Here is a 21,712-nt window from a genome sequence, read left to right as displayed (position 1 = left end):
AATTGGGGCACAGCTTACTTTAAATGGATTTTGAACTTACAGACGGAAATATGTATATATTTCTTCATGTAATTGGAATGGCAAACAAGCTGACGTATCACCTGATGGTGCGAACACCACTGTCGACATCACGTTATCATGTGACACGCGTGATAATATTGCATGCGTTGTCATTCCAGATAAACCGCTAGATCGCCAAGGTCGTAGGATGATTAAGTTAACAGTATTTTAATTTAATCAAAATCGCTATACAGACATACATACTATCTAGGTACTACTCTTGTTGGTTAACAAGATATGTATAACATTTTTTTTAAATTGCATTTATGACTATAGTAATGTTACGTACATAAAATACAGAAATAAACGCTTCCTTCATTTTGTACTTAATTCTGCTTACAATGTTATAAATACTTAGTAAATTATTTTTTTCCTGTCATTGTTTCCTAATGAGTAAAGCGCGATAAAAAATAACGGTAGATATTATGTTGTTGTTTGACTGTTAATTATAATAACATAATATAGGATACTTAGAGATTTATAGTACTAATAGTAGCAACGTAGATACCAATGTTGTGTTTTGATAAAACCGTTCACGTACTGTATCAATTTCTGATGGAAACGGGCACTATTTGCTAATCAATACACTGAAAACAATCCATATTAAAACGGGACACCGCGGGAGCATGTTTCCCAACACATTGGATATAAATATTCATAACAATGTGTTGTATTCACCACAATATCGACAGTTAATGAACGACTCTGATAACTCCATTGAATATTACAGTCACGAGATTTTCTTTTTTATTGAATACTATTATGAATTCTTGTTCTTGCTTGATATAATTTAAAAAAAACACAATATTTTCTTTAATTAATAATTTCGAAACGATACAAAGATTGTGAACGTTTCACAATAATTGTTCGAAGTACAATCGCGGTGTATTCAACTCGCACGTTAATTACGTATTTCTTTTAATTAAGTCGCATTCAAAGAAGTTTTTTTTCTATTTGAATATGTAAGAACAACATAACAAAGATGCGCAAGGTGAATACTGTCGATGTAACTGCACGAAGTGTACCTATCCATCAACATAAATGGTCCCACATCCCACCTTAATAACAACTTCCGTTTCATTAAAATGATGACAATGTCAGTTGACGGTGTACAATTGACATTGTCACGATATATATACAAGTATGTGTAACTTGTGAGTACTTATTGTGTACACAAGTGGGGCGGCGGTATTAGAAGAGTATCATTATGTAAATCCTTCAATTTCTAGTTCTCTTTTCTTAAAATATAAATATACATATATACAGCGAGAGAGACGGATGGCATCCGGGTTCTCTTGCGTTCATATATTTTGTCTTCTATTAGGAGTTCCGTTTACTCTACTACGGTTGATATTCTGTATAGCAAAGGTTACAAATGTAATTCTTGCTTTTTTTTACAAAATGATTATGAATTCGTTAATATTAATTACTATAAAGATTATGAGCTGTAATCATGAAGAAATGAAAATAAAGTAATTCATTAAAATTACAAAATAAGTTCCAGAAAAGAGAATCAGATTAAGAACACTTTTTTAAAGTAGGTTGAAAATACCATCGTGTCTAATTAAGAATCCAATAGTTAACCATTATGATACCATAATGGTATGTAGTCAGGTGTGCCTAGTTAGGTACGCATTCCAATTATAGGGAGTTACTTAATAGTACTTTGGAGTTCGACGAATATACCGACTAAGTTAGTCGGTATATTCGGCGAACTCCAGTAGTATTGTTACTTTATAATTAAATATGCATTATTGACCCTTACGATTATGTACCTATTGTATATAAATAACATATTCATCTTCATCATAGAAACGTATCAGACTGATACAAACAATCATACTCATGAATGAGAATATTTGTACCGTGCTAGGAATCGAACTCGCGACAATCGTAAGTAAAGCAGTGTGAACCGCTAGACCACCATGGCCGTCATAGACATTAAACTATGATGTCATATTTAATGTATGAGTTGGCTCTTATAAGTTGAATTATTACGATATCATGTGAAATGGTGGATAAAATATATGAAATGACAAGTAAAAAAGGTCTGAGACGTGACGCATTCTAAGAGAAACAAACTCTATTACATGCGTACCAACTCACTTATAAAAATTAAAAAAGATAGAATATAAAATACAATTTATACTTACTTTGCATTATACCAACTTACACTAAAACAAATGCTCAAAGTGCAAAAAGGCATCCTTTTTGCTAAAAGTAATATACTGAGAAATTCACGTAATTATAGTGTAAAGTAACGGATATTGTAATGTTACTTATTTAGGAGTTCATAAACGCTTTTACGTGTATATTTTATTTATATAATTATTTATTTATGAGAAATAACTATAAGTATTTAATTACTACACGTAATAAAAGTGATATAAAAATAAAGACAATAATAAAGAAATATTAACATACGACTGCATATTGAATTGAGTTGTTGTATTTTAATACAAATTCTTTAGTTACGGTACTCGTAGATTTACATCTATGAACTATGAATGTAGATTTATGAATTACAACGCTGATGTATGTTTATATATTCTGAGTAAATTACGACTTCAATACAGACAAGAATAAGTATATATGTTTATTGTAGAAATATTATGTAATAAATATATAATTAGGTTTTCAATTCAAATCGATAAAATTTTTGTGTGATAATATTATTATTAATGTTTAAATAATATACATGATATTATTTAAGAGCATATATAAACATTGCGGAAAAAATTGTGCAAAATGAAACATCTACTGTTTAGTTAGTAGGAAAAAGTTGTATATGTGGAGTAGAATAAGTTTCTTAGATCTCACTATTTACAAGAAATCATGTTGTGTTCAGTATTAAAAATAAATTGAAAGATTCTATAAATTATTTCTATGTAAATGTTTGTGTATAAAGTGTACGAACAACGAGAGTTTATTGATAGCAATTCCGTAATACGATTTTGCCGAAGTCTCATAAAAAACTACAAAACTCAATAATAGTGGACGGCGAATCAAATACGTATCGGAATCGCATAAATCGACGGGAGGGAATAAGGATTGTCGGGTTGAGGGTGGTGGGAAAACTTTGAGTTACGAGGATTTATTGGCGTGTCGGCTTATATAGCATAAACAAAACGTGTGAAGTGGAAAGATAATAAACACGAGGAAAAGATGACGACTATTACAATTCAGATTTTTCGCTTCCCCTTATTTATTCACTAGATGTCCATATTCTATGTAATAAAAGTTCTTTTTCAGTTCTTTTAGGTTATACAGGCTCTTTCAAACTTGTGTGCGGCCTTTTGCTCTATTTTTAGCGTCTTGGCATCAGCTTGGGATTTAGCAGCTTATTATTTGTTACTATGTACAACATGTATAGCTTTACGACTGTTATCCAAGATGAGATTGTCAGGTATGGTGAAGTGTCGACGTAATGGTGAGTACAATACAAGTCACGCCCATATTTCGCTGGGTAAATTTTATTATAGCATGGCAGTCTCTCGGGATAATTAGGTTTTTTATCAACGTTTTCATTACCGAGTAATCAGAAATATAAATTGTCATAAGAAGGTATTCTTCTTGCTTTCAACCAGATTTGAACCAACAATCTATGTGTATATAGGTTTATTACTATGTACCTGTATGTATATTATAACAACAGAAAATTGGGTTCAATGACCTCTTTCGGCTACCATAAAAAGATAATAGATAAAACTGTTTATACTATGTTGTACATAGAAAAAAATCCAACTAAACCTGTTTGGCATGTTAATTCTCGCTAAATACTAGTCTAATATTGCTGTTCATAGACTTTGGAAGTCCTACTAGTGCCAGGGTCTCGGTCGTTCGTACCTACTTAGGTAGTCGAGGTTGTTTGTGTAGGTTTACATTTTATATTCTAATTTGTATGCGTGGCGAAATGACAGTGTAGGAGAAAGACAAAATTTCGGAGACATACCTATCTACCTATATACTACTATGCTATTAGTTGTATGAAAGTAGATTCCGGTTACTCATTGGGCCTATATTATGGGCTTATTAAAATATCACAATATGTATAGATATAAATATATGTTGTGTTATTTTAAGCCGGCTATGAGTATCAGAGAGTTAATATAATATATACTCTTCCTGTATTTAAGTGTTGTAGGATGTTATATGTGACATATATAATTATCATGCTGATGAATTTTGGAAAACGGACATTGCAATATATATATGTATTATTAAAACGGGAATTTATTAACATATTTTTGTTATGTTAAATACTAAATTTCGTGTAAAACACGTATAATGACGTTAGTTTATGCCGTCATTCAGTCCTAAGGCCTCTTACGGCCTAGGTACCTATTATTATGTTAAAGAAAGGATGTAATAATATACTCTGCCATTGACACTGTTTGACAATATGACAAAAGAAAAGCAATGGGTATCTCACGTAATATGCGGATAGCTGTAATATTTTATTGTATTATAAATAACTGAATTATTAGTTTAATCATGTCTTTAGTCAATCTAAGTAACTAGTGTTGTTTTTTTCACTAGATTTGGACAAAATTTTAAAGTAAGTAAAATAATGTATGTTGGAACATATAAATGATAAATAAAGTATTGAATTCAAAAATATATGTAAACAGGAAGAATTTTCGTAATAGAAATATTTTCGGTAATCTTACAATAATTTTGAGATGGGATCATCTTGTTCATCTGCGCGAAGGTCCCGCTACATCACGTAACAAACACGAGACTCGGCAAACCATTAATATAGCAGAAAGCTTACTCATTCCGCAATCGGCAATTTCGCTCAGGGCCAGAGTTGTCGTGATTTGGCCTTATATACCCTCCTACTACCTAATAAATTACTGAGCGATCACGATACTATGATATCAAGAAATCTAGTCTACACAAAGAGCTATAAATTTCTTGAAGTAAAATGTATAATTACTAAAGATGACTAAAGTTTCCAATCGATCGATCGGCCAACAATTCAAGCATCAAATCTTTGCCTTTACTTTATTATTTTATATAATTAAAATGAACTCAAATCAATATAAGTATTTTTAACTTAACAAACTAATAATTATTATAACAAAAATAAGTTTAGAATCAATAATTCAAAATTGTCTTAATCGTGTTTCAAAATTATATATATATATATATGCGTAGATATTTATCAATATAAATCATATATCCCACGGTAAATTAGTTATGTAGCCCTGTCACCATGCCACCCTTTTGCTTGCTATAAAATAATATTATTTTACAAGCATTACAAAATACATAATAGTATATTTCATCAAATAACTATAATATTTTAATATACCTTAAAAAAAGTTAATTTCTTTCAATTAGATGCCAACTAGTAATCTGTGATAGTAGCAGAGTCACGAGTAGAAATGTGTAGGCATTTTTGTAGATAACCATAAATAAAGAGGTAGCTGACATGTAATGATTGGAGCTATCAATAACTTTCCATAGTAACAAAGTACTCAATAAAATATTTATATAAAAATCTCGTGACTGAACATGCCCAGGTGAATTACGCAAAATTTTATCACCAATTTATGAGATGACGATCTTTTACTACGTACCTTTGTGATAATGCTATATGTCTACATACTCATTTAGGTAGGCACGAAGGAGCAATTCTAAACTATAAATAAACATGATTATATACAAAGGAATGCAAGTTAGTATGTGTATTGAATGCTTCCAATAATGCATATAATAATCTTTACTTAGTATAAAATGAAGTCGTTTCCGTTGTCTGTTCGTTTAGATATTTTAGACTCCGCAACAGATGTTAATGCAGTTTTTAGCAATAGATAGAGTGATTCAAGAGGAAGGTTTATATATAATATATGTATACCTGTGCGAAGCCGGGGCGAGTAGAAAATAAAACAAAAATGACTTGGATCTCTCCTTAAATCTCTGTATAAATGTATAAATTCCTTTGTTTTCTTATATATACCCTAAGCCTAAGAAAAAAACTATGAAAAATTTCAATGGGTACGGGAAGGCCTTGTCATTGGGAAGTAGCATTATAATTGCATGAATAGAAGATATCACCATACTGTGTATAGGTATAATTCAATAAGTCGTATATAGATTATAAATAACAAAAAATAGATTATCTTTATCGTTTAAAAATAATTTAAGGACCCAAATCGATGAAATATACAGCTATTGTTGCCGACTTTAATACCTTCAAAAGTTTTGATTGCATGTTTTATGTTCACCAAAACAGCGTGTAGTTTGAATGAGCAAATGTCGCTTAAACACGTATATGTGGTTGATGTTTAACATTATTTAATAAACTTTATTTTGTAAACAATATATATATATTTTGATTCGATAATTCGATTTTATAGTTTTAGTTATTCTCACCGATATACATAGTTTCCAATTAAACTGTGAATTAAACACATTTTTTTTTAATTTAGAAATGCACTCAGACAACTTGATTGTTCTATTGATTATAGTTCTATTGGATGTTATTTTTTAACATTCCCTGATATGTAGTAACACGTTTATAAATAACATCATGTGATATTATAAATACCTTGGTGATTAATACGAACAATATAATAAAATGACCATATATACTATTGTTTTAAGACTCCATTCAGTTGCGACCTATTTACAAGTAGATTTGAAAAATAATGTAATATTTTTAAAATCCCTTGGTGACTTCATATTTATACATTTGGAATCTGGCTTACCTAAGTGCTCTAAAAGTGGTCAATTCGTTTTGAGACAATTGCGCTTATTAATTAAAAGACAAGTGTATTGTATGTATTGAAACTTATGTATTGAAAATACATACGTTGGAGACGTTTTTGAGGTTAGTTAATCTGTACATCTATACAAATAAATAAAATAGAAGTGTCTGTTTGTAATTTTAAATTAACAGCTTTTCAATAAATGCGTATGAAAGTACATGTGGTACAAAAAACATTCAAAATATTCTCTGTTAAGAGTGATTTTGACGGGACTTTCAGTTGGAGAAAGGTAATGTCACGCGAACGAAGTCGCGGGTTATATCTAGTCATTATGATGTTTGTTCCTAAGTTTTAGTAGATACGCGTAAACACTAAATGTTTAGTTTAAAATTCTGTTGGAATGTCTGTAAAAACATAAGTACTGGCGACATCTCAAGGCAGATGTGATAACAGCGTCCCGTCTCACATTTTTCTCGTCACATTCGCAAACTGAAAGAACACCTGTCCAACAATAAATCTTGGCCAAATATGTATATTTAGACTGTCACTGTAGTCAGTCGTGAGACGTGTTTAAAGTCCGGCCATGTTTTTATTGCCGTCAAAAAGAAGAGAGGCTTCAATTCGATTGCATTTTTTGTTTGTTTTTATTTGGTACCTTGGTTTTACATATATCAATAAGAAATAACTGTTTATTGTTGTAAATAAAATAACAAAGCACAATACCTTCTAAATCATTAATGTTATTGTTTAAATTGATCTATAGCAAGATTAATTGATTTTTGAAGATTTAATATTGATTATTTATTATTGAAAAAGTGATTTTGTTAATTTGCGAGTATTCTATTAGAGTTATATACTGTATAAATATAATAAGTATTTCTAAATATATTCATGTCTGTATCTATGAATAGCAATTAATAGAAGATATATATCATATAATATATGTAAATTGGTAAAAAAATATGTACCTAATTAGTGTAGGTATACCTTGTAATTTTTAGTCGAAAACCAAAAGGAGGGTTGTTAAAACGCCGGTAGTTTTTTGTGTGTATGTTACGCGATATTACAGAAGCCATAATGTAGACTCCACTTGTTTACCTGTCAAGTTCCGCATAATACGACGTTTTATGTAGCAGTAGCGTGCTATAGGAATAGTGTAGACTAAGCTTCTTTTCAAATTAGCTGGTTTGCGTGGAAGCCGTGACCTGACTTTGTTGAAGGTCAGGACCGTGGCAGTTGGCGATGTGGTAGACAGGGGTTGAAAACTAAAGAAACTTTTCTAAGTTTCAGTTAAAAATAACATTATTATGTATTATTAATGTATATTTTAGTTAGTAATCATTCTGCGTTTTATATCCCAAATATTAATTATCGGTATAAAGCGATTTAAAAATAATATTCAATATTTTAGTGTATCGTCAGTATATCACTTAGATCGTGGAATGAAGTATCTGCCGATTTTCTTTCTAGAGACTAAAGCATGGGGTTTTTCAAAAATAAAGGTTTCTTAAGGGTCGGCAGCGCGTATGTGACATCCCTGGTGTTTCGGGCTTCAATGTGCATTAGGTACAGTAACCATTTACTATCCGATCGGCCGTATGCTTGTTTGCTATCATTGTAGTATAAAAAACGGAAATCGAACAAAACTTAACGCTAATTACTATTTTTACTATATTTCTTACTATGTGGATTATTATTATTATTATAATTTTAATATGTAATGTATTAATGATAAATATTTTTTAATTTACAAGCTAATATTAGATTATGATTTATATGAAACAATAACGTTTTTGTGATATATTTACATAAAATGTTATTAATGACACGAAATACAATATTATATTAAAAAAAGACGTCCTTAATTTAATTATTTCATAACACACTCACAAAATAAAAACTTGTTACTGACGTGTAGTATGTCAGTAACAAGTTTTTATTTCACAAACACGTGTAAGTAGGGTATATTTTATGATTCACAATACGGCCTATAACATTTTAGAACCTCAAAGAGTACCTAATAGTTTTTATTAATAACAAGAAACCATAATATGAATGGGGTCACAAATTAAAATTAGATGCCCCAGATTACATCCGCAGTTTATTTAGATATAAAGCTGATGTTTTAACTCACACTTTTTATAAACGTGTCTCCACCTATATGCGAAGTGTAGGTAGCATTCTATTTGTCACTGAATGAAGAAATAAAATAATGATGAATTTGCAAAATTATTTGGATATTATAATAAATTGTTAACTTAAAATTTTCTTTATTAGCAATATTTTATCATGGAAGGCATGAAGGCAAAGTACAGAAGTAAGATGATATGAAATTTTAATTAAACCTATAAATATTTATTATAATTAAACATTTCTAAACATTAAATTAAAAGAAAACATGTAATTTTGCATTACCGTCAAAATAAATACAGTGTATGTATATCTTATTGTAAATATTATAGTTGTTTCATCGTTAATACAAAATGACATGTTAAACTACCAAGTTGCATGTAGTTCGAAATAGGTATGTTCTTTGTCAGTTATTTCGGTTTTATAATGTTAGTACCAGTTGTGAATTTCCAATATAAGTAGCAATTACTGAACTGTTGGAAGAAAGCTGTGTTTATAGAGGTAATAATTATCAAAGCCGTAGCTAATAAAATGTTAATTTAAATTCACAACACGAAGTTCAGGGGCGTTGGTTTTGCAAGGATAGACATTTTGCAGAACTAAATGCACGCGAAAATATACCTGTAAATAGGTATTTTCTCTAGCTTTACTTTATGGCATACTTACAGCTAGACATGCAATTTAATTGATGACTACAAAGCATGAGAAAAAACAACGGAAATTATTAATTTATCAAACCAGTCTATAAATATTTTTAAGCCATATCGTATTGTTACCTTTCTGCCTTGCTTCATACTTGTACTTCTTCATCATGGATTTGTACATTAATTATAATTTGTGATTGAAAGGAAACTAATCTGGTGTCGTAACAACAGATTCTACTTGCTAACTTATTATAGTAAAACATAACTACTAATTTAAAAATTAGTCATAATAGATATCAGTTCATAATTCATTTAGTTATTTGTTAAACTCTGATTATAATCTTAAGACTTATGTAAGTTAAAGTAGTAGCGTACTCAGTTATACATTAGCAAATATAATTTCAATCTTATCAACAATACAACAAAAAGCGGTAATAAAACAAAAATCCTCGTAATGTTATCCAAAAGTAAAATCTGGTTTGAAATTAACTCGCGACCATCGCGTGACATTATTTTATGGTTCCTGAGCCGTATCTTTTAGGAGGACAGTGTCTTAAAGTAACCGTGTAGGCACAGACAATTGCAACATACAGCCTTATGTAATGCACCCGTTTACACTGCAGGTCGTAATAATAAATAACACGGGCACAACAGACAATCTATCACTAAGCTAGACTAATAGATTGTAACAACTTTCACAACATTAAACTTAGCTTCTAAGCTCCTCAAGAAACAGACTGAGCGATCGTTGAACTCAAGGGTGATGAAATTTTAATGGTGTATTTAAAAAGTTCCCTATACGCTTTTCAAACGCACCATCAAAATTTTAGATGGATTTTTAAGCTATTTTTATGAAGTTAGAGTGGCACATCTGATGGAAAGTGATAATAGTCACTTATAAAGAGGTTGTAAGTTGTACCATGGATATCTAGCACATGGCTAGTTTCTGAAGACTAAATTTTTGTCTATTGTTTTTTATTTTATTATGACATCTATCTCTGTCCTTAAGAAAGTTAAGAGTCTCAGTTGAGATAGAAGCGGTCCGATATGATTATCCCCTTAGGAACAGAACATAATGAATTAATATTTGTTCACTGTGGACTTATGAATATTACAAAGATATTCGACGATGAAAAATGTCTTCATAGACAAAAAAGACGACGCGATTGGGGTCGATGCAAAAACAGGTTCATCGAACTTTTAAACGAAGAAGCTTTTTTTCTATTGCCATTTTTGTAACTGTAATATATTAGAACACGTTGTACCTATAAAAACATTTTAAACACGAATGTTTTTATTCACATGTATAGTAAAATAGTTTACCTTTTTTTAAGCTGAAATAAAATAGATATTACATCAGTAGAAAGGTCGTATTCATCGGAAAGCTGTTCCTTCACTTTGAGAAAGGCTCCGAGTAGCAGGTGTCAAAGGAAATTCGATATCAATAGAACGGTAGAAAGGTAAGCAAAATGTGATGGCACAGTTTTGTGACTGGGAAGATTACTTATTCGCAATGCAGTCGTGAATTTTAAGATCCGTAACGTACGAAACGTTGTTTTATTGGGTGTTAAAATTGAGTCGTAAATTAACAGAAAGAAATGCAGTTGCGCTATTAAAATGTTATCGGGTATTAAATTTGGGTTTATTTTAGTACTTTGTCTGCACATTTTCGGGCAGATAAATTATATTCAAGATATAAACAGCCTTGGACAAGATTATACAGCGCCATCTAGTTTCAAACTAAGCAGAGAGTGCATCGTGTATAATAGAAAAGAATACTAAATTTAAAATACAAATATGTTTCTTTGTGTTTTTAATATTATGTCATAAGTACAGAATAAATCCTCAGATCAATTCAATAAGATTGTACTCATGAATACAAAGTTAGGTTATCAAAACTCCACTCTTAGAGTAATGTTAGTGATTGATTTTTAATTAATTCACTATTTACAATTGTTCACTTTTAAAATAAGAATAATAACAATTTGTAAGTGCAAAACTAAATATTCTAAAAACTTTCGGGTAGCTTGACAACTAACGGTGTTTTAGTTAACATAATACAAAGTTTGCCCATATTTCGCCAGGTAAATTTATATTTGAGTCTGACAGATAAGGGACAAACCTGTTGTCGTGCGTCGTACTGTCTCACGTATTGAATAATTAAGTTCTGTTAATAGTACTTTTGGAAGATTTCTGGAGGAATTTAAAATTGGACACATTTTAAATAATTAATATATAATTTGTGCTACAGTAATGTGCTAATAAGTAACATATAATAATATTAATTATTATATTACATTTACTAAAAAAATATTACATATGATACAAAAACAATGACATAAGTTCAGTTGCCAGTACGACGTCTCTGACTTTCAGGTAAGGGAGTGTGTATTGTGAGTGTAATTAGGATAATGAAAATGATACTATGATTTTTAGTTTTATCGATTATAGTACATTTTCTCTGGGTAATTGTTAGCACCTGATGAATAGTTTTTAAAGAGGGAAACATATTTTGTATTTTGTTTATAAAAACATAAAGAAGTTAACTTAAGTTACTTTCATTTTGAAGGTTTATTTTTGTATGCATTTGACTGTTTTCCTATAAAAACCTATGTCGTTTGCGACTGTGAGTAGTTTTGCTATGAAAACCTAATAAACAAATACACCTACAAAAACATACTGACCACCGTTGTAGTGAGCAGTTAACCTAGTTTTCTCGTGTTACGAGTTGTTTCAGCACAAGATTTTTACCACTTTCAATCATCATGTCGGCCGGGCCAATAGAGCAAGTAAACATTTACACAATTTGCTCGTAAGATCAGTGCGTCATATAGGTACTTCCGATACACGTATGACCGTTAGATGAACTCTGCTAAATTGGTTAACCGTACTACAGACGTTGCTCTGATTTAACGGTGTAATTTACATTTTAATTAACATGACTAGATGATTGACCTTTTTTTACGAATGTTATCAACCTATAATTAGGTAAGTCATCCTTGCTTATAAAACAAACTTACAATAAAACATACTTTTATATAAATTTCTATACATAATACATTTTTATATAAACCACAGGAGTAAAACAAAGAAACATGGAAGGTAATTATTTCTAAATTTAAACAAAATGATTTTAAGTGTGTGTGAAAAGGAGTGCCTTTAATAAATATTACAAGTTATACATTGTGTTCTGTTAACTGTACACAAAAATTCTTCTTGGAGAATAATGAGTTATTTCATTATTCTCCAAGAAGAATTATTGTGTAGATATTACAGCATTATTAACTTACTAGTAAATTTCTACTAGTGAATAGTTTCTATTATTTGTATGTACTATGGTATGTTACTACTATGGTTGTTTTGTTTTATATGTTATTAGGGTACAATATTGGGGTCGGAAGTTCAATCACAAAAAATAAATTTAAATAAAAAAGTTATGTATGTTTTGTACAAACGAAACCATATACATCTTTTTTTGTTGAATATAAACAACAATACATACAAAGAACATAATAAGGTCAGGTTAAAAAAAGTGATCACAACTGTTTAAATAACATTACAGCTGGTATCCATAACATTTACTGTGGTCAAAAATAAACTGTGTTAGTTATTTATCTAACTAGAATGACCATATGATTACATATTAATATGCATATATATATTATATATATACATCAATATTAGCCTTTTCAGTTGTTTATAGGCCATATTATTGAATACAAATAAGTCTATAAGACAAAATAACAGTAACAAGGAATGGGTCCGATTGGATATTTTATTTTATAGTGTCCCAAAACTGCTTTCAATAAACTTTAGCTATCATCTGGCATACATAACTGTATTGTAGAGTCATTCTTAACTTTACATGTACATTTATTACAATCGCATATGATAATATAAGTTTATTAAAATTTGACTACCTATAAAAAGATTAAAAGGTATAAAATATATACTTACATTAAATACCTCCAAATCTTATTTAATCTTTTAAGCTTCTTAAAAGTCAACGATCTCTTTAGTTCAAAACATAATAAGCTTTGAAGCGAAAGTTATGCAATTATATACAAAATTCTCAATGATAAAAGACTAAACTTTTAAAGCTTATCTTGATTAATGGACGTAATTAAAAATATATATTATTTAGTATACCGCTGCAAAGGTTATTATTATTTTCAATATATATTTGCCAAATAAAAAGAGTATTTTTAAGAATAATGTCATGCCAAAATTTTTTTTGCCGCATAATATACAAATTTTACTAATGATTCTAGGTAATATTATATTATCTGTGATTCTAGTGTAATCGAGTTTAAGTTGCCATTGACATGAAAGACGATTCTATTTATAAACTAAGGATTTTATTTATAAGATAAGGAAAGAATTGTATACCCAAAACAAACGACCGAGGCTTAAGAGTAGGTGTTTGAATGTGGAGCAAGATTGATGATAGATGTAGAGCAAGCAGTTGAAAAGAAACATACGGCATTATATGGTGCATATCTATAGGTCATCAATAAATAAACTAGTATTATATAGTAATCTCTTTGCATACGAATAAAACTATTCAGAATGTTTTTCCTTAAGTGTAATACATGTACATATACAAAATAAAATTCTTAAAAATATACTGATTTGAAAATACGAATGTATATTTACAGGTATTTTTTTTGTTAATGAAACTGGTAAAACACAAGATTATGTAAACGTGACTACAAACAATCTGACGGCTTATCTAAAGTCAAATAATAATCTATGTATGTATACATAAACAGCATCATCGACATCAGACTATGTGACGCTTGTGGTATCTATTCTCGTTGTGTTGCGATACTTTTAATCAAAATAATTATAATTGGGTATGTATGTTATGTTCGTACTATTCAGAAATATCTAATCAAAACATGTGCGCACACTTGAATACTGTAATACTTATAGTTATATAAAATTACAACGTAACACTGATTTATACAACACAATTGTAAGTGCTTGGAGCAAACTTATAGAATACCACCGTCTGCTATTGATGGTAACATTTCATAGGAGAGTTTATTTAGGCCCCTAATGGAATCTTAACACTGGCAGTCCAATATAACTACAAGGTTTCGTAAGATAGTTCTTATATGTGTAAACAAGTGAAGTAGACTTTTCATATGCCTTCCCGTTCGTTTTTCCGATTTAAAATATCTGACCCAGTTTTGAAGCAGTTGTTGGCATCGAATCTCGATGAAATATGTATGTATGTGAGTCCATTGACCATGCCGTGTTATTGTGGTGGATTGAGGATGGTGTCGGAATCTGATCTTTGTTATGACCATGTTCTTTGTTATTGCAAATCAATCCTATTGCATTTATGTCCTAGGATTATTCGTAATAACTTTTGGGAGATACGTCCATCGAATTTTTTCTATACACATATTTATAGAAAAGGAATAAAAAAAATATTTATGTAGTTCTCTAAATACTAAAGTTTATTGACATTTTACAACGACAATGTGCATATTGAAATGTATTGTTTACCGTTTTAAACTTACAGTTTTATTTGGAAGAACAATGCCGTACGCAGTTTACCTAGTTCCGACGTTCTTTGTGTATTTAGGATGGGCCTTGAAATGAGGCTAAGCAGAATAAATACGTTTTCACTTTAACTGAAGATTCAATTGAACAATATACCTACAATATCCGGTAGGAATAATACCTAATAGATTTAGATTATCATGTATACGGATATATATTTATCATTTATATGGTATACTATCAGAGCATGTATGTACGTTATAATAATAATAGGACTAGCAGACGCTTATCATAGAGACGTATTTTATTTAATCGGTTTTTGTTTCATATATGATATCTCAATTAATTTATATGTATACAAAAAATGCAATAATCATAATAAGTAAGAGTAACTCTCAAAGTAAGAAATGCAAATAAATATATGGAAAAGGTTAATGAAGCCATTGAAAAGACACATCTATCTGATAGCATGGCTTAAAAGAGGACGTGGTTTTAATCAATAGCTGCATATTCTTTTAGTTAGTCCTTCGAGCCGGATTTAAATCATCGACCAATGAATTCATGTACGGTGCCACCATATAGAGGATGAGTAGAGAGAGAGGGAGCTAGAAGCCCAATTATCAAATATATAGTAATGGATGAATTTATTTCAAGTACCAATATAAACAATGTCGTTATCTATAATTGTCACAAAATTAAAAAAAAACGTAGAATTAATAAATCTTTAGATAAGGAGAGAGTTGATAAGAAAGTGACTATCATTTTTGTATAATCACTTTGTGTCATAATAATAACATGTAAGAAAGAATCTAGACATAAAATCCAATCTTAAGCAACGTTACGCTAGGAACATAAAACGTTGACAATTCAATCATCGGTGTCAAAATAATGACATGGTTATCGGTCATACATCTTATACCATCTACAACAAGGTTTCTTGAGAAATTCTAACAACAGACATTAAATTATATACTAATATAAAAGTTTCAATTTTGTGTCTGCGGTCTTTTGCCATGTGCCGGGAAACTGAGTTTGTAATTTGTGGTATGTGTGAAGAGTGTAAAATATCGATTAGGTAGTTTTATTATTTCATTAATTAGTTATTTAATAGTATTAATCCTTTACATCATCTCCTCTATGAACTCCTCTATTTATAAATATATTGTACAGGTATTGATATGTACATAATGTTTATAATTATAAATACATATATATGGTCGCATAAATATATATTTTTTTTAATAGTTTATTTTGGTAAATTGCAAATCTGTTTGGCCTATAGTTGACTGGGAGAAAATGTCCCTTTGTATTAAGTTCGTCATGTGCACCTTCATTTGTTTATTTGGATTGAAGTTTTAATAAATAAATAATTTAAAAATTTTGTGGTTTACTGACACAAAACAGTCACTGTCATCCTAATTAGGATAATCAGATTTAAAGTTAAAGTAAACTGAAATATTATCTAAATATATAGCTAGCATATGAATAACTTGAAAACATAATTATGTCAACATATGTGACATAATTATAATGTGGTTTTGGTTGGTCTCTAATTAACAGATTATAACGATGAACTTCATCACATCAAAGGCCTAAATAAGTGTATATTAATTAAGGGGAGTGGTCATTAATGATAATGTTATTGGGTCGTTTCATTATGTTGTACATTACTCGTTTTGACTTATGTCCTGGTGCTCTATGAATAAGTAAGTATAAGCACCATTAGAATATTAAAGAGGAATGTGTTAAGGAAGACACATAATGTTGTATAATAACGTCTGCAAATATATGACATTACATTACTGTTATTCATCAAAACGTCAAAATACTGAAAAACTTATTCTATTAATTTAAACTGTATTTTCCTTATCTATCAAGTTGTTATCTTAATTCGAAATGATTAAACTTTAAAATAAAGTTTAAATATGTTTGTAAGATATTTTAGATTTTCATAATTAAGACATAAGAAGGTATACTAATACAACTAAAGTCAAAGGTTTTATTTTGTGAAAGTCAAAAGATCTATCAAGAATAAGACAATAACTTGATAGATCGATAATAAAAATTCATTCACCAGGAAGACAAATTATCAGCGACAGATTAACTATATTCCCAGTGGGTAACGCCGAGGGATATAGCTAGGTATTTCATAAAATTCTGTTTAGTGTTTTGTATGTGTATCTTGTATCGTACTAATTTCTCTGCTATAACTTTAGCCTGGTAATGTTATGACTATCTGATTATCGCTTCGCACGGTACTATAAATTTTATAGTTTATTGTTATGATAAAACTTTACAGTTTCTACGCTCTATCAATAATGACTACGCTGTAATCTGAAATGTCAATAATTAACTATCGTAGGATAGTACTTAAAAACTCTAAATTATATATTTTATAGAACGTTAAGCTTTGTATTATATAAAGGAACATCATGAAAATATGATTACTGGATGCTATTACTCAGCACCTGAAATTATTGCCTCATTTCGTTCTTTATGAAGGAAGAATATCGAGGCGAAAATAATTATTTTCTTACCCGAAACAAGAGATCCAAACTAATTTACCCAATAATCCAATAATAAATACATAATCCAAATACTGTCTATCAATAAACAAATGATGTGTATAAGTAATAATGGATTTAGATTGAAAGAACAAAGAGAAGGTAGCAAAGCATCAGATACCTACTCTTAGGTTCTGATTATAAAAGAACTAGCTACTCACACCGGCTTCGCACGGGTATACATGTATTATACATATAAACTAATCCTCTAGAATCACTCCATCTATTAAAAAAAACCGCATCGAAGATCGTAGTTTTAAAGATTTAAGCATGCATAGGGACGGACAGACAGCGACAGCGACTTTGTTTTATACTATCTTATCTTTGTTCTATAATATAAATCAATTGAAAAATTACAAGATCCATCAATGAAGGAATGAAATCTTCGCGTCTACCTTAGACGCGAAGATTTCATTCCTATACTTCTGTAATATTTTCTGTCAAGTAGCCTAGAATGTATAGTTTTAAAACATCGTAATTTATAAACATCATAGTATTCCGGCGCGATTTAATTCAAATAGTATCGAATAGCTGACAATTATATTCCATGACATTTCCCCTTTAACAACGTTAACGAAGGATTGTGTTCTAGTAAATGTAATCCAGTATTCTATAATATGCATATGAATTTGAATCTACTGTATTTATAAAAAGGTACCATTTGTGTTCTTTTGAATTTTGATTCCATATATTGGATCGAATATTAGCCAAAATATTAGTGGCTTAACAAAATGGATATATAAATTAACCAGGTATTATAGGAAGAGTGGAAAGATGTGTACTTAAAAAAACTATTTTAAGTATATTGTATAAATCTACATGAAGTAATATAATTTTCACTTTGTGATATGAGTAAATGGATCAATGAGAAGCTTGACTTAACTTAGGCTGTGTCAGCATAAACTTCAACAGATTTATGGATCCCTAAATAATGTCACTATGTGGTTCCTGATTTATCTTTATTGGATAGGGATTTAAATTGTCTTTGGCGTGATAAGATAAATAAGTGATCGATTTATTTGCATTGTTTGTTGTATATTTACTAAGATTGCAATATTTCGTTGTATGGCAACTATACCAATTATATTATGCATTATCAGAGTCATTCTCAGGTTATGGAAACTTACTGTGTGTATAATAGGTACATAAGATAAGTGCTTACTAAAATCTGTATTATTATTGCTAATCATAGTCGCTTTATTTACTTATATTTTATTTTCGTTTATATTTTTATGCATCCGTAAAGGAAATACCTATAATATATATTAATTTAACGTGGTCATTATTTACGTCAAATAGCAAAAAATAATGCGAGATTAAAATGTTTCATTCATATCTTTAAGTTTTAGATATTTTAACATTGTCACAATTACCTAAAAAACAAAACAAAGCGTTATACAGTTTGATATTGAGTTTATTTAAGTGGACTTTGGGATTTAAGTATTTAAAAACAAATATTTTAGTGAGTATATAGAGCTGCGAAAGGTTTCTATATCTAAAATATAGTAATCTAACAACATATTTAACATATGTTTTATCATTTTCCATTTCACTTAAAAACTTGCTAAGATAAAAGGTGAATAATACCGGAATTTTATTACTTTATATGAAATATAAACTCTAGATCTGGTGTAAAATTATATATAAGTAGCCCGAAATAAAATTAATTCATTCTAGATAATGTTTCGGCACAGTGAAAGTTTAATCAATTTCACATTTATAACTCCTATATTAGGATTGTGGTCTGATTGAAGACTACAGTTTTGTATATACTTAGAGAAGTATATACAAAACTGTAGTCTTCAATGAGTTTTTATTATAATACAAAAAGCAAGAGTGCTTTTTGTATTATTATAATAACTCATTTTTAAATTAAATAAAAATATTTAGGACATTTTAGGCATATGGACTAGAATGCCTAAAATGCCTAAGATTCAATTGAGAAGATCTGGCAAACTCTACTTTCTTTTTTTTAAAGCCAGTTTATTTATATTGTTTATTTATTTCTGTGTCTATGTATAATATAAACGAAATCATTAAAAGTATCCGAGTGTTATGTAGACGAGAAATTGTGATATAACATAAGCAAATACCACTTATATAATAAGTTTGTAGAGATTTAAAAGCTCTACTCTTTGGCTCTACATAAGCCGTGAGTTAGATGATCACTACGAGTGTTTCTGTAATGATTATTATTTATTTGATAAATACAAATAATTTATATATACACAATATAAGTAAAGGACATTAAAATTACTACTTAATCTACTACTTTGCTAAAAAAGATATTTATCTACGTATTGGATAGTAATTTGTTATTCATAGCCAAAAAATACATAAGCATTGACAAGAAAAAACTAGACAAATATTTATGAATCTATCAACTTAACACCTAATAGATAAGGTAAGGGCTTTCTATTCTAGTTAAGTGCAGATCGTGAAGTGATCTCACCAAACCGGTTGACCCTTCATGCCGGCAGTCCGTTCATGCGAGAGTGAGAGCAGCGCACGCAAGTGCATCGCACCCTCTCAGCTACGCGCTTCGATAAACGCATACCATTTGTTATTGCAGCAAATTTCACCGGTCATCTTCTGGAGTCAAGCACACCACATGTTCCAAATACAAATACAACACACCAAACGTCCACGTCAAGTAACACTACGGCACGTACCGCCTACGGCCGCTACTAGCGAACGACTAACCGAGTAACCGAGCCAACGAGCTCTACCCATCTCGCCACGGAAAAATAAACGGGATGGTGCGCAGTGTGTATACGGCTTAAACAAATAAGCTACGATGGAGTATATACTTTAATACAGTCACGATAGAGTGCATGTTTGAAACTGTTGTGATGATATAAGCCGATTTGGATTGTTTTAATGCGAGCAATTGTTGGCTACAGCCCGCTAGATGCAGTGGAAAAGAAAGTAGGCGCATTTCCCCGAGTTGGATGCTGTAAGCTGCGGCCACCTATACGAAATGCGGTCAGTGTCGCTAGTAATTCAAGATTTAGTATGCCTATTGTGCCGTCGTAGAAGTCGGTCGGGTTTCATCGATTTTAGGGCTGTAGGTATCTCAGCAGTCTAGTGTGATATGAGTCATTAATCTGATTAACATAAATCAATTACTTGCTTGAGTAATAGTAATTCGCTGATATGTGATGGGCAGTTCATCGTATATCTTGAAATATTAACAATTGTTGTGATAACGTACCTGTGAACAAAATAAAAACTTAATTAATAAACAGAACAGTAATACAAATATACTATACTCGGTTCATTAAATATTGGTGTGGGTCACATGCATACAGATCATTATATAGGCAAATATAAGGTTGGTGAACCTTGGCAGGTGTCTAATACTATGTAATATTATGTTATCTGTGCTAATACTGTGGTATTTAATAAGATATTTGAGTATAAAAAAATGACAATTCGTTGGTAATCAACGAAAATTTAGTTTTACTTTAAAAAAGGCAAAGTAAGTCATAATTGTATAGTATATATATTAAAAATTACAGTTGTATATATCATCATATAGTGTAGTATTTTGTAACTGAATCAAAGGCGATGTTTTTTTTCTCAAATTGTCTACTTTGCCATTAACGATTCACATTAAAATGGCTAGAATGATTATAACGCACAATTTTAAACTATGGGCCATAATACAAGCTACAGAAAGGTTTAGCTCTCATAATAGTTATTTTTATTTTTATTAAAGCATATCATAGAATAGAACATTAAATTTCACATGATAATAAATAAGATAAAAAAATAACAATTAACGGCTCAATAATAAAAGGGTCTTGTTCCTCAATTATACATACATAGAACCGAAATACCGAATGCGGGTACAGTCAGTACAGTGACGGTCTACAATAACAAAAGATCCCGAAAAACAAGAGAGCTCAATGGCGCATGGCGGCGTAAGTCAACCCGTATTTTATCTGTGGTATCAGCAACTTCTTTTATGTTACAAGGCCTTCAGTAGTCAGCAAAACCATAAGTGGAGCACATTGAGAATAGGCTTAAATGAGGGGACACAAGTACGTGTAAGCCAGGACATGGTGTAACTTTTTTATGG

The 21,712-nt window shown here is 30.1% G+C and overlaps 1 protein-coding gene across 3 annotated transcripts in view; it reads right to left on the bottom strand.

The window, feature by feature from the left end:
- The window catches only part of LOC131850536 (uncharacterized), an 81,097-nt gene that overhangs the window by 20,926 nt on the left and 38,459 nt on the right, over window positions 1-21,712 (bottom strand). The window contains exon 1 of one of the 3 annotated variants that reach the window (XM_059200788.1): window positions 20,186-20,347. The exons of 1 other annotated variant lie outside the window; for it this stretch is intronic. In XM_059200788.1, the coding sequence (XP_059056771.1) occupies window positions 20,186-20,217 (32 nt within the window). In that variant the 5' untranslated portion in view covers window positions 20,218-20,347. One more of the 3 variants, XM_059200787.1, reaches the window with a different exon arrangement.

Source organism: Achroia grisella, unplaced genomic scaffold, assembly GCF_030625045.1.
Source record: "Achroia grisella isolate CSIRO2021 unplaced genomic scaffold, CSIRO_AGI_Agris_v1 utg770, whole genome shotgun sequence".
Classification (NCBI taxonomy): Eukaryota; Metazoa; Arthropoda; class Insecta; order Lepidoptera; family Pyralidae; genus Achroia; species Achroia grisella.
Note: the sequence above shows the minus strand (reverse complement) of the source record. Positions and strands in the feature narration are given on the sequence as shown.